At 38.3% G+C, this 23,061-nt stretch overlaps 2 protein-coding genes and 1 long non-coding RNA gene across 9 annotated transcripts; 2 read left to right on the top strand and 1 right to left on the bottom strand.

The window, feature by feature from the left end:
• The first annotated feature begins 5,176 nt into the window (after positions 1-5,176).
• Positions 5,177-15,490, top strand: fxr1 (FMR1 autosomal homolog 1). Of its 7 annotated transcripts, none has more exons than XM_008338264.3 (19): positions 5,177-5,331; positions 7,228-7,280; positions 7,379-7,472; positions 7,552-7,623; positions 7,756-7,904; positions 8,058-8,151; positions 8,261-8,377; positions 8,538-8,708; positions 8,928-9,006; positions 9,289-9,398; positions 9,522-9,608; positions 9,831-9,881; positions 11,016-11,214; positions 11,422-11,515; positions 11,664-11,776; positions 12,008-12,235; positions 12,486-12,563; positions 13,487-13,569; positions 13,672-15,490. In XM_008338264.3, the coding sequence occupies exons 1-19, from the start codon at positions 5,281-5,283 to the stop codon at positions 13,858-13,860; spliced, it is 2,112 nt and encodes a 703-aa protein (XP_008336486.1). In that variant the 5' UTR covers positions 5,177-5,280; the 3' UTR covers positions 13,861-15,490. The 7 variants fall into 7 exon arrangements, with proteins under 7 accessions (XP_008336486.1, XP_008336478.1, XP_016886755.1 ...); XM_008338256.3 differs by having other exon boundaries at positions 9,516-9,608; XM_017031266.2 differs by having other exon boundaries at positions 9,513-9,608.
• Positions 15,491-15,898: 408 nt separating this feature from the next.
• Positions 15,899-17,866, bottom strand: dnajc19 (DnaJ (Hsp40) homolog, subfamily C, member 19). The gene is made up of 6 exons (XM_017040131.2): positions 17,716-17,866; positions 17,310-17,361; positions 16,684-16,757; positions 16,515-16,594; positions 16,168-16,238; positions 15,899-16,047 (listed from the first exon to the last, which is right to left on the bottom strand). The coding sequence occupies exons 1-6, from the start codon at positions 17,716-17,718 to the stop codon at positions 15,977-15,979; spliced, it is 351 nt and encodes a 116-aa protein (XP_016895620.1). The 5' UTR covers positions 17,719-17,866; the 3' UTR covers positions 15,899-15,976.
• Positions 17,867-17,965: 99 nt separating this feature from the next.
• LOC112488461 (uncharacterized) lies at positions 17,966-22,824 on the top strand. Its single transcript, XR_003052541.1, has 3 exons — positions 17,966-18,157; positions 19,279-20,025; positions 20,698-22,824. It is a non-coding gene; the product is annotated as an uncharacterized LOC112488461 (long non-coding RNA).
• Positions 22,825-23,061: the final 237 nt, after the last annotated feature.

Here is a 23,061-nt window from a genome sequence, read left to right as displayed (position 1 = left end):
TGTCCATCCGTCTGTCGTCTGTCCTTCAAGCTGTCCATCCGTCTGTCCATCCTCCGTCCTTTGAGTTGTCCATTCGTCTGTCCTTTGAGCTGTCCATCCGCCTGTCCATCGTTCTGTCCATCCGTCAATCCATCCGCCTGTCCATCTGTCTGTCCTTCAAGCTGTCCATCCGCCTGTCCTTCTGTCTTTTTCCTCTCTAAATAATAATTCAACACATCACAGATCTGGCACTTGTTTCATAGAAAAAAAAATTAATGCAAACTCCAAGTGCTATCAAAATTATACATTTGGAGTGCTCGCAGATACAGAAAGAGGGGGGGGCTGTGAGGACGCTCTGGTCTCATTAAGAGAGCAGGCAGAGTGGAATTAGTCTGAATATAATGACAGGCCACACTATCTCATGTAAAAACAGCCCTGTTTTCCTCTCTCATTCATTGGCACTGGTAATTAGTTTTGGCCCTAAAACTGTCACCCTTTACTCTAGAAAAGGCAGATGTGATTTGAGGTGCAATTTAATCTTGCTTTAATGAAGAACTAATGGACGCATTGCAAATTACTCTCCCCCTCTTCACCGTCGCGCTCCCACCCCCGACGCTTCCCTGTGTGATTGAACAGGAAAAAAATCTATTTCCTGCTTTTGAAAAGATCAAGAGTATCTTTGATAATGGTGAGAGCATCACCGGCAGCTTCATCGCATTGAGCCAACAAGCTCCTTTTACTCAAATCACAATTCAGTGGAGAGGAGGCCACAATTAGTGACAAAGCAGAAAGAGTGCTGCCGGGCCCCGGGCGAGCAGAAAGCCTCCCTGAGCTCCGGGCTCCTTGTTAGAATCAGGCCCCGGAGGTGTCACGCTGGAACAATGAGGACTCATAAATTACACCCTTTAGAAAAAAAATAGAAAGATGTAGTACTAATTTTCAATTACACCTATAATGCATTTCCAATTGGAGAGAGAAATTGGACGTGTGCACAGGAGAACAAACAGTCAAAGGCTCCACGACGCCCCCTCTGTTTGTGACACTGGAGCTTTTCTAAGAGCGAAACACATCCAGAGTGAATTAGTAACAAATGACACGGTGTTTAATACAGCGCTGCCAAAGATGCACGGAGAAAGAAAGAGATTCGATGTCTGTGCCAAATAATGTCTGGCCATTAAAGTTGATTTGTGTTAATCACAAGCAGGAAAGAAAAAATAACGTTCTTATCTAATTAGGTCTAATTTTGTGTAATGAAAGATGTATTTTACGGGAAAAGAGAGATCGAAGTTTGTGCAGTCGAGGACAAACATTAGCTCTATAAAGAAAATGTTTTTTTTATTAAGTTTCCCGTTCACACACAGCAGTGGGATTTTCACACCGTATTTGGTTAAAAAAAAAATACAAATCCCATGAAAACTGACAAATCCATGAAGAAGGCAGAGCAGGAGATGGATATGTTTGGCAATTACAACAGTAAAAGTTCAGAAAGACCAAGCAATAACTCAGATGTGGGCAACCTACGGCCCATGGACCAGATATGACCCGCTGGGCTTTCGAATCCAGACTGCACCAGTGCAAGGTATGCATTACAACAAAGCAACTGTAATTCATATTTATGCCACCAGATGGCCACAGACATCAAATATGCCAATTTATCTTTGAAAGTTTGTTTATTCCTGTAAATTTTATTAATATTATTTCATCAATCATTCTACATCAAACTAATACTGAACCAAACCCTGATTGAAGGAAATAGAGTATGGGGTACAAGGATATGAAAGGATTTGAAATCTGGTTAATAATAATAATAATAATAATAATAATAATAATAATAATAATAATAATAATAATAATAATAATAATAATAATAATAATAATAATAATAATAATAATAATAATAATAATAATAATAATAATAATAATAATAATAATAATAATAATAATAATAATAATAATAATAATAATAATAATAATAATAATAATAATCCTGTATGCAAAACATTATCATGTCAACTTCCTGTTCGTGGTGATGAATATTGTGTTTATAATTTATTGCTCTGAATAAAAGGACTGGGATGGTGTGTTCAGGAGGACTGACGTTTTTTTCCCTTAACTGTACGACTGTTGTGTGTAGAACAGAACAGTCGTACAGCGCCACTTAACACTGTTAGTGTTGTCGAGAACATTTCAAGGCCAAATAATGATCCTTGAAGCTGCTGATAGCAGACGTGAGGGGTGAGGAGGGCCAGACGTGTGGCCGCGAGTCTGTCCTGCTCTGTGTGTCTGGGTGTGTGTGTGAGAGAGAGAGAGTGTGTGTGTATGCCTGTGTTTGACTACAGCAGGAGCAGAGCAGAAAAAGCCTAATGGCAGTGGGCTTAACTCCTGCACACAGCCTGGCTACATATCTGATTACTGGGACCAGTAATTTTCTCTCCTTAAATAAGGAAGAAATTGGATAGGATGAATGAAATTTGGCTGTCATATTGCAGTGATGGTGCAGCATGGAGATTATGTGTTTCACATAATCGTTCATCATTTCCCAACCAGTGTTCAGGCTTAGCATAATGGAATTGGTAAACTGGTTTAAATCAGGACGTGGAGACGGACTATCAGGCAGACGGTGAGGGTCTGTGGTAATGTCTTCAGAGCAAGGCGAACATTTTCAACACACACACATGGACACACACACACGGACACTTTCAGGAACACTCTGTCTCCATCTGTGCTTCATCACATTCTTAAAATCCCACAGAAGTGTTAAAACACCTCAACCATTCTATTTGGTATTAAAAAAATAAAACAACTTTTCTGACTGTGTGGCAAATTTAATGACATTTATTTGCTCGTTTTTTTTCCTTCTAACGTTTATAATTGTTAATGTTATGTCTGCCTTAATGTTATATTTAAAAAACAAACACACATTCATTAACAGATACACAAGGAAATGGACATAGTTAACAATGACAAAAACACAAAGTGGTAAAGAAATTATATAAATTATACAAGAATGTATACATTATATAAATTGCCACTTAGGTTTATTATATTTTCATATTAAAACAATTTATTATAAATTGCATTAGATTTTTTTTTTGCAGTGTTCTGCTTTGTTTCAATTGTTTTGTCATGTCATGTATATTCCATAAGTTACTTTATTTGTTTCTTTATTGTTGCTTACTTCAGTAGTTACTTCAGCCCATCCAGTGAAACTCTTTATATTCTGTAGGAAGGATGGATAAAAACATGAAACTTTACTAAATTATAAGCTTAAATATATCAGGACATGAGCCATTGGTGACAAAAGGCAATCTATTTTTTCAACCGTTACAGAGTTTAACTTTAATACCTGGCATATATTTTATAATCCTGCTTATTCGTGCATGTTTTAAAGCTTTGTTTACATCACCACATTCTGCTCTGATGTGCCTCTGCTGCTGTCTTTACAGCTTGTCATTCTGTAGAGCAGAAAATTATCTGGTGAAAAAAATACACCCGGCCACTAGGTGTCACAGTAGCGTTATGTTAAACTGTCCAACTGAGGCCGCTCCTCCGTCCCCCTCCCCGACAGCGAATGTGGAATCTAATCAGTGTTTGTCAAATTGAAACAGTCACAAAACAGCCTTGAGCAGTCAGTCAGTCGGTGAATATGACTGAACGATGTTTTGTGACAAAACAAATTTCTGACAAATACTTATTTCCAACAACGTCCCAGCTGCTATATATATATGTATATGTATATGTATATATGTATATGTATATATATATATATATATATATATACAGTATATAGTCATACATGGAGGTGTTGTGTTGCGGTGGTTGATCTGTAGGTGGCACCTTTAAAAAGATGTAGATGTAGTCCAACCCTAGATAATCTAAGATAATCTGAGATATGGCCCACTGGGCTTTCTAATCCAGCCAGTCAAACACTGGTACAAGGTACAGTTTGGAAATGGCCAATGTAAATCCTTCTGTTTTAAAGAATGGACTGTAATTTATGTTAATGCCACTAAATGGCAACACAAATGTGCGAAATTGTCTTTGAAAGTTTAGGTTAATTCTTGTACATTTTTATTTGTAGTATTTCAACCAGCATTCTACGTCCAACTAATTCTGAACCGGTCCACCATGTGTCAAAACCCACTAACCCACCCATGATGTAGACCAGGGGTCACTGACCTTACTGAAACTGAGAGCTACTTCAAGATCACTTATAATGTAATATGACGAGCTACTTGTTTGATACATACTTCCTGAACAATGTAATAATAATTAGTTCTGGGACATACAATAGTAGACAAGTGGAACTGAAAAAAAAAAGCACAGTAACAGTACAATTCTTGTTGACTAGAATATACCTCGCGGGCACCTTAGGTAGTCCATGGGGGCCCCCGGGCACCACGTTGGTGACCCCTGATGTAGACCAAAGATCACATGTATACTTTACAATGCAGTTTTTTATATGTAAATTTAATTTAACTTTGTTATAATTGCACTGAAATGTTGGTCAACTTAAGTGTAAAGAAGCAGTAAATGACTTTACATTATAGAGTAAGGGAATCCTATGTTTTGCACACATATTTGTATTATTATCATTATCATTAGTAATATTTGCTCCCGAAATCTGTACAATACCAGGGGTGAATTTAATTATAATCAAATAATTTTCATGAAAAATGTATAACATTATAGTAATAATATTACTCGTGGGCAGAAATCTCATGCTGGCAGCATCATTTCACAGCAGCCCTGTGTGATCAGTATGTCCATGCTTTCCCTCCACCCCACACCTCACTGCACTGATTTCATGGTACATGCTACTGTTTTCATGGTCACCAGCCCATTCATTGGCCAACATTGTTGTTATCCTTCTGGAAGATTGAATTTGATTGAATTAGGACAAAAATGCTGCACATATCATCGCTCTGGAACGACAGGGTCACACTGAGATGGAAATATTTATCACAGGATCAGACACACATCAGCAATTATATGGTTAAAGGAAAATAAAGAAGGGTTGTAATCACAATACTCAGAGTTTTATTTGCTGCACTTTTTCTTATATCATGTGGTAAACACAAATCACTAAAATATATGATGGTTGTTATTTATTTTTTCTGCTGTGTGGTAATAAAACTCGGGATATTTCTTTCTTTCTTTCTTTCTTTCTTTCTTTCTTTTTCTCTCTCTGTTACTAAAAGTGTTCCTCCCCCTCACCTCCTCTGATCTCTTCTCACCTGCTCTCAGTCCTCTGATGCCTCGAGGACCACCTGTCGTCCCATCATCCTTTGCGTTTCCAATATGGAGGAACTGGCGGTGGAGGTCCGTGGCTCCAACGGGGCTTATTACAAGGTAAATAGTAGCTCGTAAACACACTGCCCGACAGGGAAGCCTGTGACACCACACGGTGTGTTCATTTAAGTCTCGCAGCAAACAACACCGTCCACTGAATATTTCCTACACATTCTAACTGTCACATTTAGCCCGTGCTAGCCATAGTTAGCCTGCTAAGCTAGATTAGCGTCGGAGCGCAGTCTGTTTTGTTTCACTTTGTGTTGAGTTTTTTACAAACAGACAAAGGTTGCGTTGTCGAAATTGTATTTAAAAAGCCTGGTTTTGAAAACTAAATATATTGATGTTGTTTATTGATGTTCTGATGTTTTGGTCGTCACTTCCGAGCTGTTCGAGCTAAACTTGCTAGGTAACGTCAAAAGATGGAGATAAAGTGAGTTTCAGTTTCGCGATTTCTTTGGTCCTTTTAATGTGTATTTGTCTTGTAAGGTGTTTTAAACTCCTCGGGATTTGAACACACCACTGTCACATTGAAAAATGTGAAATTTCAGAGACAGTGTGTGTTTTTATGACGGTGTGGCACTCTGCTGGCGCTGTCTATTATTTGATACCTTCATCATGCCCAAGCTATTTTTTCTATGTATATGTGTGTGAGCCAGCTGTTCGCTGTCAATCCTGACCAGCTGGCATGTCATGGCAGGGCGACTGATACAGTACACTTAAATGCTATTTTTAAAAGCCTGCTGTCTAAAGAATCTTCTACCACAGTTTCCCTCCAACCTCTTCCATCACTTTTTCCATCGTAATTCTACCTTTTTTATATTTGTTTCTCCCCTAAGTGCCTCAGATTGCGTCTATGCCTCTTTTCGTAAATGTAATCCACATGAGTCATTGTGTCCACTGCCCTGCCTTCCAGTTGCCCAGGCTGAGGCTTATGAGGCGTGTGACTGTAATTTTGTGGTTTTGTCAATGCATACTTTTTTTAATACCCACAACTTCTTTTTTTTCAAAATGCATCTGTATTTCTTCCTGTTTGGGTAAATCTGTAACTAAGAACTATATATTTCCGGAAGTTTGGTACATTTGCTAACAACAATACAACTGAAATCTGTGGTTTAGTTCAATTGAGTCTTCATTGAACAAATAAAACGAAAGGGAATAGATTGTGAGTTTATTAACAAATTTACTTTTGTTTATTAAGTGTGAGAATTTAGAAACAAACTCGGAAAAAGTAAAAATTGGTGAAATGGTCTAGCTTGCTATCTAAAAAGGGTTTTTTTTAGATTGCAGTGTCTCAATGTCAAGTTGTTAAAATGAAAATAATGTGTTTGTGACTTACATTGTCTTTTATTATTATTCTATTATTATCGTGTGAAATGCCTGAGACTCACTGTAATTTTTATGTTTATTGACAACAATTTGATAGACATTCAATAACACTTTTTGTTCTTATGAACTGGCCATAGGCAAAATATTATATATAACTCATATTTTATACATATTTTGTCTCAACTCTACATCAGAGATATTAAAATCGCATTTGTTTTTAAAAACATTTGATGAATTACTTTGTATTCTTGTGTAAAAGACAGTCAAAAAATGACTCTCTGGCTTTCTCTATGCTGTGTACTTTAACAGCACGGTGTTGAATTACCAAGAAAATGACAAATGTCTTTAAGCGAGACAGAGCTTCTAGACGACTTCTTCAGATTTATTATATCAGTGGAGCCTCGCTAGTGCTTTCATGGTATTAGTCAAGGTTTTGGTCGGTCCTCTTATTTGATTTAAGTTTAATTAATGCTGCTTTAAAATGACTCAAATAGCTGTAAGGAATTATTTATTGTTATTTGACAGAGAACATGAATCTTGCGTTCTCTCTGTTACCCACATTGCTTTGTAGGGTTTTTTTCACATTGTGTAATCTTTGATGACATTCTTCTTTGTTCTGCCCTGCAGGGCTTTGTCAAAGACATCCACGATGACTCTCTCACCATTGCCTTTGAGAACAAGTGAGTTTCCCATGACTTGTTTTTTAGCTTTTTTTTTCTTTTATGGAGCTTGTTGAAGTAACTGCTAACTTGTTAAATAATCACTGCTTCAATTGTAGTTGGCAGCCAGAACGCCAGGTGCCCTTCAGTGATGTCCGTTTTCCACCACCCCCTGATGCCAAGAAGGACATTGGAGAAGGCGAGGAGGTGGAGGTAAGGAGAAGATGATTTGTTTTATGGTGTTTTCCTTCTAGGTTTGGTTTTTATTTAGGTTTTTATTTCCGTTTGACAGATCTTCTCCAGAGCCAATGAACAGGAGCCCTGTGGATGGTGGCTTGCTACAGTCCGTATGATGAAGGGAGATGTGAGTAAAATTTCTCATAACTATCTATTACTAAACCCCATTTAAATGTTGGGCTGGAAAACATCATTAACATTGAGAATAAACAAGACAAATGCATATTAGTTAATGTTAATATATTTGTTTTATCTCCAGTTCTATGTGATTGAATATGCTGCCTGTGATGCCACCTACAACGAGATTGTGACCTTTGAGCGCCTGCGTCCAGTCAACACAAACAAATCCATCACCAAGAACTCCTTTCACAAGTGCACCGTCCCCATTCCTCAGGATCTACAAGAAGTGTATGGATCTTTACACTAACAATGGGGTCTTTGGTCATTACATTTTATCACAGATATGTTTGGAGCCTTAAAATTGTTCAGCTTAATTTGAGTTAGTTTTAATCGAGTTAGTTTCACCTCAACTTAAAGTATTACATTTCTCTCATATTATAGATGCCAGGGTGAGAACGCCCACAAGGACTTCAAAAAGGCTGTGGGAGCCTGTCGCATCACATACTGCCCTGAGACCAGCCAACTAGTGATTGTGGTAACTGTTTGTAGTGTGTTTATAAAGTAGCTGTTGGTTTCCATCAAAATGAAGCTTCAGGCATATGAATAAATCAGTCTTATTTATGTGTGTGTATGTGCTTTTTTAGTCTACCAATGAGTCAACAGTGAAGCGTGTGTCTTTACTAAATGACATGCACCTGCGCAGCCTCAGGACCAAGCTGCTGTTGATGTCACGCAACCAGGAAGCCACAAAACACCTGGAGGTCAGTTGTATTATAGCACCCTGAGTGATTAGTGAAAGTCCCGAGTTTTTATCCCATTATCTCTGTTACCATTGTAAAGCCAATACTTTACAATGGTGACTTTGGAATATTTTAAAATGATGTTCAAATACTAACATACATCTGGATTTTGTATTTTTAGAGTTCTAGGCAGCTGGTGTCGTCTTTTCAGGAGGAGTTCACTGTGAGGCTGGATCTGATGGGACTGGCCATCGGCAGCCATGGCAGCAACATCCAGCAAGCTCGGAAAGTTTCAGGTGTCACTGCTATTGAGCTGGATGAAGAGACTGGCACTTTCAGGATTTATGGGGAGGTGAGGCATCGTGTGTCTGACTGTGGCTGGAGGCACAAAATGTTTCATAAATTTTATGTTCACGTGTCTATGGGAACTCTTAGAACTCTGAGAATCTTCATAGATATGTTTCATAAATACAGACTTCAGAAAAAAATACCAATAAAGTTCAGTTCAAAAAGGGTTTAAAAAGGAATAATAAAATTAAATGCATACATCATTTTCTGTATTGTCTTGTAGACAGCAGAGGCAGTAAAGAAGGCCAGGGGCTTTTTGGAGTTTGTAGAGGATTCTGTCCAGGTGCCAAGAAACCTTGTCGGTATGTAGAGACACATTTCCTGCTTGATGTAAAAATAAAAGAAAAACTTCTGTTTAGTTTGGTGGATATCTTAAATTCTTTGTGTGTGTTTGTGAAGGCCTGACTTTGGCCTGAGTTTTGTAGAAAATAAACTGCTGTTCTATATTTACTTTTCCTGCGACGAATATTAACAATAACATTTTTAAAATATCAATTCCTGAGAAAACACAGCAGCGTTTACATCGTTGCTGTGTTGCATTTTTATCATACCCTTGTCTTCTGATTCCTGTTGTTTGTTTCCAGGAAAAGTGATAGGTAAGAACGGAAAGGTCATCCAGGAGATTGTAGACAAGTCTGGTGTGGTGAGGGTCAGGATAGAAGGAGACAATGACAACAAGCAGCCCCGACAGGAAGTAAGCCTGCTACTGCCGCCTGTTTACCTCGTACACTGATAAAACATTCAGTCATTTATGAAAATAACTTGTCAGTCCAATACTAACATGAGAGGTGTGTGTTGTTTTGTTTTGTTGACAAAGGGAATGGTCCCGTTCACCTTTGTTGGCACAAAGGAGAGCATTGGCAACGTCCAGGTGCTGCTGGAGTACCATATCTCTTACCTTAATGTAAGTACTGTATCTATTTTCCCTAACAAGGGCTAAAGGGTGTTTGTTTGTGATGCATGTTTGTCTACTGTTCTGGTTACGACCTTTTGCTTTAATTCAATGCCACAGCTTAAACTAACCATTTCAGGCAGTGATATCGGTGCTAACCCAAGCTCAGTAATGTGAAAAGATGATGAAATCTAAGGCCAGAGAGACTAGTTTTAACTTCTTGTTCCTTTATAGGAGGGTTTCTCTGGAAGGCACAATCACAGACAACAGTCTTACCACAACATGGTATTATTTTGTGGAAACATCGTCTTGGTTGACTGATGATTGAGTGCATGGAGGAGTATTGACTGGCAGAAAAAAACACGATGGGCCTTTCTTTTTCGCAGATTTTACGATAAAATCAAAAGTGATGTTTGAATTGTTTCTCATTAACTGTGGTTGTGTGCACAACACCCTTTGAAATGGTGCTGGCTCACTTCAACAGGAACGTTTCTTCAGTAGCTACATTGATGTTGGTGTAGAATATTGTAGATTATGGACCAGAATTATCTGCTCCTCATTGTTTGCTGATTTGAAAAATGAATGATATTTAAATTCAATATAGTACAAAAGTTTTTTTGTTTTTTTTAGAAAAGCAGCAACATCATCATGTTTGTTAGTTTATCAGTTAACAGCCTCGTCAAACCGTTCAAACCATGATGGTTTATAAAACATATTTCATCGTCAGTGAGTATAAATAAAAGATGAAGCTTTGAAGTTCTATAGGGAATGTTCAGGATTCAAGAATAACACTGGATAAATGCACTTCTGTGGAAAAATAAGGCCACAACTTTAGTTTCAGCAAACTTCTTTTTATCTGAATGTGAATCTTTATCCATTAAACGAGTCAGACCTTCTTTATGAAAACATGAAGATTTTGTGTAATATGAACTGATTTACCAGACAAAATGCAATGAGACGTTTGACTTGCATTAACATTATTATTGTTAATATTAATAATATCATTCACATTAATATTCACATCCATTCTATCTATGGTTGTACAGGGTCAGTGGTATGGTTTGCTGTTTACTTTGCTGTGTGTCCTGCACTCTGTCTGCATGTCCTGTGATGTGCAGTCGCTCGGCTTGTATTTTGCATTGTTTGTAGGACACGGTGGAGCTTCTTGCAGCAGCTAAAGGAAGAGTTGAGATAGATAGTTGGACATATAGGGTGCACCAGCCTGGCACGATTCAAAAAGAGCAACAGACGACACAGTCTTGATGCATGCTGCATGTGTATCCTGTGTTGACCTTACTAAGCTGAATTCTCAGAATTTGAATTGATTTTTTTCTATTTTTAGTCATTGTTTATTGATGAACATTTTGTCTGTCTGTTTAAGTGCAACCTCTTTATTTTGTTTTTTTTTTCTCTCAACAGGAGGTCGAACAGCTTCGTCTGGAGCGCATGCAGATTGATGAACAGCTGCGTCAGATCACCCAGGGATACCGACCAGCCGACAGGGAGAGAGGAGGAGGAGGATACAACCCAGAGAGTGGTGGCAGCGCCCCGCACAGCAGTCGCTCTTACAACAGCCGTGGGCGTGGACGTAGAGGACACAACTACAACCCTGGATATGGTACACAGCCTGAGCATACATCCAACATTAGACTCACTAAAACTCCTTCAGATACTGTGATTAATTGGTCTTAGCATCACCTAGTCAATTAATTAAAACTGAAGGGCTGTTAAAGTCACAGAGAAACAAATATCTAAAACTGTTTCAGGAATTTAGTGTCTTTTATCTCATCAGACTTTTTTGTTGCCTCCCATTATTTGACTTCAGGCACCAACTCAGAGCACTCCAATGCATCTGAAACTGATTCAGAGCGTAAAGATGAACTCAGTGACTGGTCCCTGGCTGGAGAGGACCGGGACAGGTAACCTGTGACACATGGCTTTGATTGGAAATCACCACCACCAGTAAAAAAACAAAAAACAATCAGTGGTTGTGGTCCACTTTAAATTGCAGAATATATTGTTTTACGTTTTTATTCCAACTGTACAAGTGAACTAACTTACATTCAGGGAGAGAGGCCCACGGCCACAGAGAGATGGGCGTCGACGACCAGGACCTGGTCGAGGCCGTGGAGGACCAGGAGGAAGAGGAAGAGGTGGAAGAGGATACAGCAGCAGCTCAGGTAAAGTATAATAGTTTAGTCATAGTTTAATCACTTAATGATAGTGATCCTGTGAGTAAACCCACTCAGCAGCTTTCCACTCAGATGTGGAACAACTAAAATGTTGATAAATGTAAATAGGTGACGCAATTTAACAAACAAGGGATATTTTCTGTTAATTATTTATCCAGATCATAGTTTTTTAAAATTTTTTTTAAGAATAGTTTGTAATATAACCTGTCTGTGTCTTAGACTACCACCACCACTCTGCAGCAGGCCCTCAGAACCATGAGAATAACTCCTACAATGCCTTGGAAGCCAACACAGAGACGGATCAGACTGCAGACACCGACGCAAGCGAGTCAAACTTGGCTGCAAACCGTCGCAGAAGGTCCCGGAGACGCAGGACAGATGAGGACGCCACCTTGATGGACGGCATGAGTGAATCTGATAACGCCTCCATGAGTGAAAATGGAGTTGGTATGTAAATCACATCAAGCTCTATGATAGGATTTATACATCTGAGAAAGTTACCCACAAAAATAAAAACTGAAGTTGTAATCTAAGGTTTCAACTGAAAATAGAGAAAACAAAGTTTTAAAGGTGACAAACTTTCATAAACCTTCAGCATTATGTAAGACATGCTCTTCATGTTGTTCGGACCGACGTCGGTCTAGTGTTAGGAATAGTTCAGGTAACTCAAGCCTTTGTAATAATGTAACATCCCTAGATGAATCTGAAGCTAAACCCCAGCGTCGTAACCGCAGCCGGCGTCGCCGTGTCCGCCTGCCTGAGGAGAGGCAGCCAGGTAAACCGTGACAACTTCCTGTGTGTGGCCACTGCTCTGACAGGCTCTGCTGAAAATCTGCGCTCAGTTTGGGCTTTGTGTCTACGTACTAAACAACAAGGTCTAACTGATTACATATGGGTTGTACAATGACAATGGTTTGTGGCGTGGATTTTGGGAATGTTACACTGTAAATACTGCACATTTTCTGACCAAGTTACCCCCCACCAATAATTTAATGGACAGTTATGAAGCAGGACTACAACTTTATTACTAACACCCTGTAAAGGGCTGGGGAATATGACATGTACTGCATATTGAAAGACAAAAATAGTTTCCTTTTATACCGGCATCATCTTGTAGTGTCACACAGTGCTGGGGCTTTTTTTCGGAGTCTATAACGCAGTGTTTCTCAACCTTGGGGTTGCAGAATTCAAGGGGTCTATGAATTTCTAGTGGTTGGATAAAAAATAATTACTGGTAAAAATATATATATTTATATTTTAAATTATGGCTACAAAATTAAACACAAAAAACACAGAAAAAATTGTAATGTCAAAATGGTGTCACAAGACAAAAAAAGGTCGGGAACCGTTGCTTTAACACAACCTAAAACTTGTGGATGTGTGATGTTTGTCACATTGCTCTCCCTTAACCCTGCATTTTGTTGGTTGTCATTGACAGCAGAAACTGTTGCCATTGTACCACATTCACATCAACATTGAGATAAACACTATTCTCAAACTGCCAGTAGGTTTTTTTCTGCTCTAGCTTTGAAAGTTTCTAACACCTGAAAACAGTTGTGTGGAGTTTGAAACATTTTGCACACTGCTGCTACAAACAGAGACATAATGAAGTGTTGACTATATTATTTCAAAGGGACAACTCTAAAAGATCATTTACCTTTTTGAATTTTTTTACATGTGGACTTCTTGTTGGTTTAGTGACAGTGGCAGACTATATATCCAGAGCTGAGTCACAGAGCAGACAGCTGACGTCTAAGGAACCCAAGAAAAACAAGGACATGGTTAGTACACTGTTTAATGTCTTGTCCGATACAATTCGACCAAGTCTTTCCATTTTTGTCCAAAAAAACCATCAAACCTGATTTTGCCACATTTCTCTTTAGGGTCAGGTTGAAGCCATCGCAGAGCACAGCCCTCAGCCGGTACCGTCCACCACCAATGGTCCCAGCAACTCCACTGCTGACAGCGAGGCCCATGATGCTGATGGAGCTCCAAGGTCTTCCACCAAGAGGCCTGCCAAAGTGTCCTACGAGGACTCTAGTGCACAGCCTGTTGTTAACGGAGTGGCCTAGTTAAAACTGGGGCAAATGTTGTTTCAAATATGTGGTTCTCTTGGGCTGCACTGAATGTCCGTCTCCAGAGCAGCCATGTGAATCAACAAGCACTGTCCATTTTTTTAATTAACTTTACAAGTATTTGAAACCTGTTTCACTGCTTGTGTTTTTAGAGATCTGAACCTAAACTACACAACACGCTCACGTCTCCTCTTTGTTACATTTTCTACAACAGTTCTTCCTGTACGAGCTTGCCAAAGATACTCACCAACACAGACAGACTTGTATACGTGTAATCTTAATGTTAAGCTTTCAGTCCTTTCTTCATGTAGGAGTTGAAGTTGGCCACAGAAGTTGTAAAACTCAGACGGGGTTTCGTACTGTGGTATAAATGCAGCAGCACTGTTTGTATTGGTAAACATAGTAGTATCTTAACGGGTTTTAGAGTTTAAAAAAAAAAGTCTGATTTTAACCAGTTGGACTCTGAACGATGCTTCCACACAACCTTCTTGTGCATCTGAAGTAGTCTTTTTGTAACTTCAGTGTTCTGCATGAGCAGTGCCCAGCACGGATAGGTTTGTCACAAAAACAAAAAACACGTATGTTTAACATACATGTGATCAGCTGTTGTGCCTTGAGAGTAGATTTCAACATGTTGTTGCCCGGCTCTGCCCACCGTCTGAGATCCTCTCACTCGTTTCTGTGTTACCTGGTTGCCTTTTAACTGGCGGCAGTTGAACTGTGTGGGCCGTCTGCTCGCGCTGCCGCTCTGAAGGCATGCGCAGGCTAACGCTGAAAGACTCTGAACGGATTTCAGAGGCATTTCTTAGCAAAATCAGGTGTGACCATTCTTGATGTCTGTGGGGCTCAAGTGTCCAGGTGTCCTTTATATATATAAATACAGTATATAAATATATATATCTGTTGAGGAGTTTGACATTAGCTGCTTTGTGTTTTGTTTGTTTTTGAATATGCAACTACTTGGGTCATAAAACAAATGTTACTATAGTGTCCAGTAAAGGAACAAATGAGAGAAAAGTTTTCTTTTGCACTGAAATGTAACCCTATTTTTGTTTATGTAAAAAAAAATTGATTGTAGTCGAGTCTGAAGACTGACCTGTGACTGTTGAAGTGCTGGACAGAGATGTAGCTGGTCAGTGCTGGGTCTCCTGGAAACATCTCAGTTTGATTAAATTGTTTTAGAAATTGGGTATGAAATACAAACAATTTTTTTAAAATCACTGTTTCAGAATTCTTAGTGAACCAGAATGACCCCCCTGCCCCACACCCCTGGTGCTGAGATGTTTCCATCAAGGTAACAACAAAGTCATACTCATGATTCTTTCACAGACTGACTGGCTGGAAACCTGTCGTGATTGTTCCATTTAGAAAGGTTTATTTGGTATTTATTTAAAATGATGTACAGTATTTAAGAAAAATGAAAGACAAAACCAACAAAAAAAATAAAATCAAAAGCTCTTCTTTTTCTTTACACTAAACCATATCACACAAGGGTTACATTGGAGGTAATTTGGACTACTGAGTGTTGTGACATCCAGTATGTTTTTTTTAAGGATCATTCTGGTTGGTTGATGTGCAATATGTTTTGTATGCACGTAGTTCTTAAATAAACTTGATCTTTCATGTAGATTCAACTCTATGTGGTCTTTTCACTAGAGTAGTGCTTTTGGGGCACGCAGCCATGACGGTGCGGTGTGACCGACAGAAGGAAAATATTGATGGTACAACCGCACTTTTATTTTCTCTTTTCGAATGTTCTGCTATTTGATGCTGTTGATTTATTATAAAATCATATTACTTGGTGTTAGTTCAACATATTTGAAATGTAATTTTTGTTGGGGTGACGGGAACCAGAAAAAAACTTGATCACTGCTGAAAAGAATACCGTCATTTATACAAATTAAGTTTAAAACTTAAAGAGCAGGGTGGTACTGTGAGACTAATCAAATCTACATAATTTTCTAAAGGTGATAAAAGGCTAACATAACGCCTGTATGGTGTGAAACTATAAAAAAAGAAAAACTTCTATGACAGGTTTGATTTGTACAGCATGGTTTAATTAGAGAACAGTACATTTACAAAAGTGGTTAGTTCTGCTGTGAGAAACCATCAACTATGTCTTGGTCTGGCCGTCCATCAGGTCCTTAGCCTCGTTTACCTTTGCTGCGATGTAGGGAGATCCACCTGAGAGAGAGAGAAATAGAAAGAGAGAAAGGTTGATGAAACAAAATCAGACTTGTTTCCTGTGGAGCTCTTTCTCTTTAACCTTGGTGTGAACCAGAGGGAGCGCTGAACATCACTCACCTCTGTCTGGATGGTTCAGGATCATCAGCTTTCTGTGAGCTTCCCTGATCTTGTTTTTGTTTGCTGTGGGACTGGAACACAGCAGCTTCTCAGTTAACAATAGTACAGTAATTAAAAAAAACATTCAGGAGGTGAGACAAAACTTCTGTCTGATGTACACTGAGTTTGTGCATCTTTGTAAACAGTTCAGCCATTTTGTACCAAAGTCCAGAGTTTAGAAACTGTTACAAGCACAATTTTTGGTTCTAGCTAAAACCTGATGAAACTCAGGTTCAGCCTTTATATTCCAGACTGGTACTGATGAGTGAACTATCAATACTGGGATCACAGAATCAGTATTAACATACCTGACACCCAATATCAGAGCAGCTTCTCTCTTTGTCATTTTTGGTTCAAAGCCGCCTTTATAATAGCCTCCTCCAAAAGCCTTCAACAACAGAAACAAGAAACAGACTTAACATATATTGTATTCAAAACAACAGAAATTAGTTCCAGCATTTGGATTTTTTTTCTCACTGTCTTGGGGAAGCTCTGAAGAGCCTGTTTCACTTGAGGCTCCACCTCCTTCATGGCCCGAATGGCATAACGACCTGAGCAGAAACAATTAGCATTAATAACTAAAAGTAACTCCACCAGAACCTACAGTAATTACAAACCTTGATTGTAAATTATTTTCACTTCTACTGTATTCTGGATGCTGTAACTGCATTTGGTCAGTATTGTGGTAACTTACCCATCTTTATAAACCTCATTCCCATCCCTGTGAAACCTCTAGGAGCTTTTTGATACTGTTTTAGATTTAAAAAATTGTGGTGTGAAACAATTAAAAATATGGAGCATAGTGCAAAAAAGTCAGGGGTCAAGGGCAGTGAACAGCTTGGAACAATCGATAAAGCCGTAGCTCGACCACTCCCGACCCACTTTCTGTTTTATGGGGTTTGTTTAAGAGTCCATCATGTTACACCATGCAATAAACAATACATTGACGTTTTTCATAGTATACTACAACTAAAAGTATTTTCTAAATAGAGAGGAAATCGTTCTGTAACATCTGATTTCCCTGCTTCTGCAACACTTATGTATTATGATTTTCTTTTGTGGAAAAATACATATGTATTTACACATATATTTACTGTTTTTACCTGCAAATCCGGCTGCTGCCAGAGCCAGTCCCACTGCCACCATGGAACTGGCCTGTAGAAAAAAAGACAATAGAAAACATGAGAAGAAAACACAAGTAAAGGAAATTATCACATGCTGTAAGAATGTGATCCAATAATTATACTAGAGTAATCTGTATTTAAAAAATATTCAATTATTTCATTAAAAAAAAACACTACTCGTGTGCTTTACCCGGTTATTTTAAACGCGACACGATACACAAGAACTCCAGTGTTCTGAACTCGTCATAATGGAACATGCACTTTAAGAGGAATGCTAACGTTAGCTCCACTAAATAGCAATAACATTATCAAAAGCCCTGCCAGTTATATAAACATGAGATTAGCTTTAATATTCCTTTGAGTTATCGAATAATCGTAGACTTACCATGCTTCTGTGTTATGTGTGTTCCGTGTCTGCCAAATTTCAGTATCACAACTTTTGACCCCTCATGTTTTTGTGGCTCTGCCGTCCGTGTGTTTATGCCGGAAAATGCAGATAACTGTCGCGAATGTGGTGAAGGAGCGCAAAACCCTAGTCTATAGTCGCGAATGTGGTGAAGGAGCGCAAAAACCTAGTCTATAAAACCTCACAAAAAAGCACACGTTGAAGTAAATAGATGGATAGATGACTTAAATATAATAAACCCCAAACATGTGCTGGTTCTCAAAGAAAATGTATTTAAATGTTTAGGCTAAATATTGTTATATATTCTGTGTTGTGTTAGTCATCCACTATTTCTTCTATTTCCACGCCCCCTCCTTCATTACCTGTATGCCTGGGGGAAATGCGGCTTCAAACATGTGGTAGTGACATTCATCTGTGACTGGTACGTATTAACTCTGTGTTTTATTAACTGGTTGTTGGAATTGTTACTCCTTCGTTTAAAGGTGAACCATTGTGTGTAAGAAGTTTAAATATTTAGCCAAAGCTACAAACAAACATGTAACAATTTGTTTGCAAACGGAGCATTGACGTGTTTTAGTGTATTTTGGTAAAAACAAAACAAAAAAACCAAACAATTTTTAAAAAATGTGTTCTTACAATTTATTAATTTAATGTGTTTCTGCACGGAGGGAAATATATTAAAAATAAAAATACTGGTACAGTGATATTTCAAAACGTATGACTGGGGGTTTGGGTCAGAATGTTGTCTGTCTGACCAAAATATATTTAGCCAGTGTCATTTAATGTTTTTCTATGAATGTTGATGTTTACTGTTACTGTTGTGTTACTGATTCAAGAATTAATGTTAAAAAACAAACAAACAATGAAACAGCATGGGACACAGTTCAGGGCTTCTTAATTATCACACCTGTCTTAGACCTGCTCACAGCTGGACTAGGGGTGTGTGGTTGCTGATTACATATGGGTGCGGTTAACTGGTTCAAGTTCCCAGCAATCTACTGGAATGATTGTCAGCTTGTTTCTACCTATTTCTTTGGCAGACCAACTGTGGCTGAGAATTTGTACGGTTGAAGAAACCACATCAGAAATGATTATATTAATTAATTAATAACAGTGTACAAAAAATAGGTCATTTAAAAACCATTTAAGAACCATTATTATTCCTGATAATTGACCATGATGGAGGTTGTGAGATGCAGCATGGTGGAGAGCACGCACACCTGTGTGTGTGGTGTGTGCTAAGGGTGAAACACCTGTAGTGTAGTGTAGTGTGCTGGACACACAGATGAACCAGCTGGTCGTCTGAACTTCAGAGTCTCAGTACAGAGTGAACCTGTGTCTGGCTGTTGAAGAGAATTCACGGCCAACATCTGCAGTCTATCTGTGAGGAGCAATTTAAACCCAACACGTCCTGCTGCTTCACCATTGGACCGTAGCTCAGCAGCAGCCGCTAACACAATAGAACAGAAGGGCCCTAATTATTACCCCTATCATTTGCATAATTACAATGTTGTTTTTTTCTTCTTCTTTCTTTCTTTCCAGAGCATGGACAGTATAGAAATTGTAAATTGTAGTGGACCCACTGTCTCTCTTTAGTGGAAGTCATATTTAAACGGTGGTAGCGCCCGCTCTGCTGTAGCTGGGCAGCAAGACAACCCGGCTCAGGCAAGAGGTCCCAATCAGTCAGCCTTACAGACTATTCATTCAGTTGGATTTAAAAAGCCAACTGTGTGGAGAAATGAGAGTTTTCTCTTTTTTTTTTGTCTCCCCCTGAAATCATATGGAATTACAGTGCTGCCTGCATATGTGGGGAGCCAGCAGCAGGCACAAAAGCCCACAGGAAGCAGCTATTTCTGTGTGTTTTATTAACCCAACCAAGCAATTTAATTCTTTTGTTCGGGGGAGTTCTACTTCATTGATTAACAAAAGCGGGGATATAATTTTTTCAGCCCCCTTTGAAAAGCCTGAAATGTCAAGCCTTTTAAAGGAGATTATTCTGCCTGTGTGCGATGAATAGAGCCCAGAGTAACCTTTTGTCTACAATTAAATATTCCAGCATAAATATAAAAGAAAATCAGAGATGGGGAAGATTGAGTCAGGAGAGATTGGAGAGGTAGATCCTCTGCCCGATAGTGGCAACAGCCTGGCTTCTAATTAGATATGCCAGGCGGGCTGTGAGCAGTCAGTCTCCACAGCCACCGAGAGAGGAGGCAGCCTGAGAGAGGAGGACAGAGGAAACCTATCTGCTCATCTGTCCGTCCAGCGCCTTCCTCTGGGCCACCACAAAAGGTATTTCAGGGGGACTTTGTTTTGTTTTCCACCGCTATTTGTTTTGCCACCGGAGAGGTAGATTCTGAAAGGCAATGCCTTCTGGGAACTGCCTAAACAGAGAGAGAAGGGGAAGATGAATAAAACAATAATGAAGAAAAAAAAAGTTGTGCAGTTGTTGATTGTGAGGAGTGATTAGGAATGACAACGAGGTGCTTCAGGGACAGAGAGGCAGAATCTAGAGATGAAGAGGTCAGATATGAAGTTTGGATCCTGGCAGGGCTGCATTCCAATCTGTTTTTGTAAAGAAAAAGTGCAAAATTCTTAGTGAGTAGTGCTGAGGAGGAAGGAGCCGGCAGTCATAGAAAACTGTTTGGAACTTTTTTTTTATTATTTTCTGGTGGAATGTTTAGCCCAAAGTTAATTGTGTGTTTTTGAGTGTTCTCTGTTGAATAGAATCAGCGATGCAGCCAAATGTCCTGAAACTGATATGATATCTGATGTTATGTTATAGTACACTGATACTATATATTGATATACTGATACATGGCAATGTTCTGATAGATCTTTTGAACTATTTTTGCCGGAGTCAAGTTATGGTGGTCCGTGGCGTGACCTCGTCTCGGGGGATTATTTTCCTGACCAATCATTTTCTGCTGTGACTTCATAGGAATTTCTCATTTCTGCCTACAGGTGCAGAGCTACAGTTGCACCGCTGACAATTTTTGCATCCATCAGAAAACAGATAATAGAATAGAAATAAAAAAGAAGGAGGAATTGCTGACTATTTTCTGTAAAGAATTTTTACTTGTAACAAAACTGGAGATGACGTCTTAGTATTTCTTCACATCGTTGAGCTTGTTGTCGGGAAGAAAAATAAATCAGATTCTTTAAATGTCTGCCATTTCTCTACTTATAGCTCTCTTCTATAGCTTGCTAATTAATAACTGTGAAATACAGATTTTTATTTCTATTAATTTTTAATTTTTTCCTGCACTTGTAGACCTTGTCCCCAACATCACTAAACATGCTCATATAATGATTTAAACTTTTAGACTTTATAGTATATTGGCAGAAGCCAAATGTAATTATTTAGGGAGTGTCTTAAAGTTATTAATTTATTACTCCTAGACTGACTATCTTAATATTTTGTTATATTTCTCTCTTTCAGACTTCTGTACATTTATACAAAGCATCAGGTTTGTCTTCCCTTTCCCGTTTGAATGTGCTAAATAAATACAGTACCTATAGGTTTAGACACATGAACATCACATGACCACTTTTTAATTGTACAGTCATTGGCTAGCTGCGTAATGATTTTTCTAAACAATTTGGTGTTTTTGTTGTTTTAATAGTCAGTAAAATAAGTTTTAGCAGTTATAAATATTAGCAGGGATTCCACTTTGACCTGTTCTAGAAAAAGAAGAAAACTTTACTTGTAGCTTAAACGGTACACACTGTGTGACTTCACAGACCCTGTACAACTCTGGTGTTTTGATTTTAATTTTCCAAATATTTCAAATAATTGTTTTCATGTACAAGCTGTGCACCTGTCTTAGAAGTTAGGGAGTGTCAACAAAGTAGTTCTTTTTTTGCGTTCTTTTGGTACAACATCATAATATTTCATGACTAATATAATATCTGTCATCATTGTAAAGGGTTGTGCTAAAAATGTTTTGTTGTTATTAAGCAGTTATACTGGGGGTGTTCAACCTTTGGCTCCTGGGGCACATGCAGTGCTTTAGCCGTTTCCTATGAAATTTTATGTAAAGTTTGTGAATCGACCAATTCTGTGTTTTCTTTTGTTTTTTCGTGATTTTTCACCTGATTTGTCTTTTAGCATTTTTCTGCTCAGTCTGCAGACACTGACTCATCAGTGACTGTCCGTGACTGTTGTCAAAAGGATTTGCTATAACATTGAAATGTCACTAGGTTGTTATGCATCATAATTTGTGATTATTTGCTGTAGTCAGACTTTTCTATCAAATATAGGTTTAAATCTTTACTTATATGAAGTCGAAATATCTTATATTTTGTTGCTTTAAAATAGCAACCCAACATGGTATCACAGTCCTCCATGAATTGAAACTGACTGTGTCACAGTCAAGGCCCACCAGTCTCCTCTGCTGGTCTAAACAGTATCAGGTTCAGTCACTCATTTTACAATATATTTATCATTAATATTTATTAAATAATTCAGAGTATTCTGTTCTTATCTTTTTTGTTGTGCTGCTTCCTGTTGATACAGCCAAAGTTTTCTTTTTTTTTTAGCCAATCATATATCAGCGTCATGTGTTGGCAGGTTGAAAGAAATCAGTTCAAAGGCCTTCAGAATCAGTAGTGCTAGCATGGGGGGCTAAAATAAATGGCAATGACTTTAACCAATCAGATTTTGAGTTGGTATCAAACTGGCGTATCAAGACTTTCTAGCTGTCCTGCAGTTACTTTGGTGATTAAAGGGATTTGATTGGATGGACAAAGAACACAAGGTCTTAAATCTACCAGAATGCATCGAGTGACATGGACGCTTGAAAATTAAGTTTTCTCTGCATCCACTGTTTCTGACTCAACATAGGTATGATGGCACAGACTGGATGGTTAGGAAAAGACTTGTTAGAACTGGAACCCACTGATAATCTGTCCAGAACAGAGTAATTAAAATCTTAAGGAAAGAGAAGAGGATTTTTTTTTTACAAATTATCAGAAGTTTAAAAGTGTAAAATGTGTTTTGTCTTTTAAATAATATTGTAATTATCGTACGTTATTAATGATGTTTTTGTCTCACCGGTGGTTGAATTGTACTTCGTGGGTTGTCTTGTTTTTCTGTTGTCTGCAGTAAATTCTTTTGAATTGTATAGTATTTTCAATATAAAATACAATAAGAAAACTCAGTTTACTTGAATTTGTTTTTCAGAACACTATGAAACACATCAATGTAGTATTTATATTGAGTTCAATGAATATTGTGAGTTTATAACATAACTTATAACGCAAATACATCTATAATGTGTCAAACTCAAGGCCAGCGGGCCGAATATGACTCATCGTGTCATTTTA

The sequence above is a fragment of the Cynoglossus semilaevis genome, chromosome 2 (genome assembly GCF_000523025.1).
Source record: "Cynoglossus semilaevis isolate Cse_v1.0 chromosome 2, Cse_v1.0, whole genome shotgun sequence".
NCBI lineage: Eukaryota > Metazoa > Chordata > Actinopteri > Pleuronectiformes > Cynoglossidae > Cynoglossus > Cynoglossus semilaevis.
The sequence above is the reverse complement of the archived record's forward strand: the minus strand, read 5'-3'. Positions and strand labels throughout refer to the sequence as shown.

Bases quoted from the DNA above. Each gene is read 5' to 3' on its own strand.
- fxr1 (XM_017031266.2), top strand. From the start codon at position 5,281: ATGGAGGAACTGGCGGTGGAGGTCCGTGGCTCCAACGGGGCTTATTAC. The intron at 9,882-11,015 runs GTATTATTTTGT...TTCTCTCAACAG, and splicing joins AACAGTCTTACCACAACATG to GAGGTCGAACAGCTTCGTCT. The intron at 13,570-13,671 runs GTTAGTACACTG...ATTTCTCTTTAG, and splicing joins CCAAGAAAAACAAGGACATG to GGTCAGGTTGAAGCCATCGC.
- dnajc19 (XM_017040131.2), bottom strand. The intron at 16,758-17,309 runs GTAAAAACAGTA...GTTTCTGCTCAG, and splicing joins GGCAGCAGCCGGATTTGCAG to GTCGTTATGCCATTCGGGCC. The intron at 16,239-16,514 runs GTATGTTAATAC...GCTGTGTTCCAG, and splicing joins GCTCTGATATTGGGTGTCAG to TCCCACAGCAAACAAAAACA.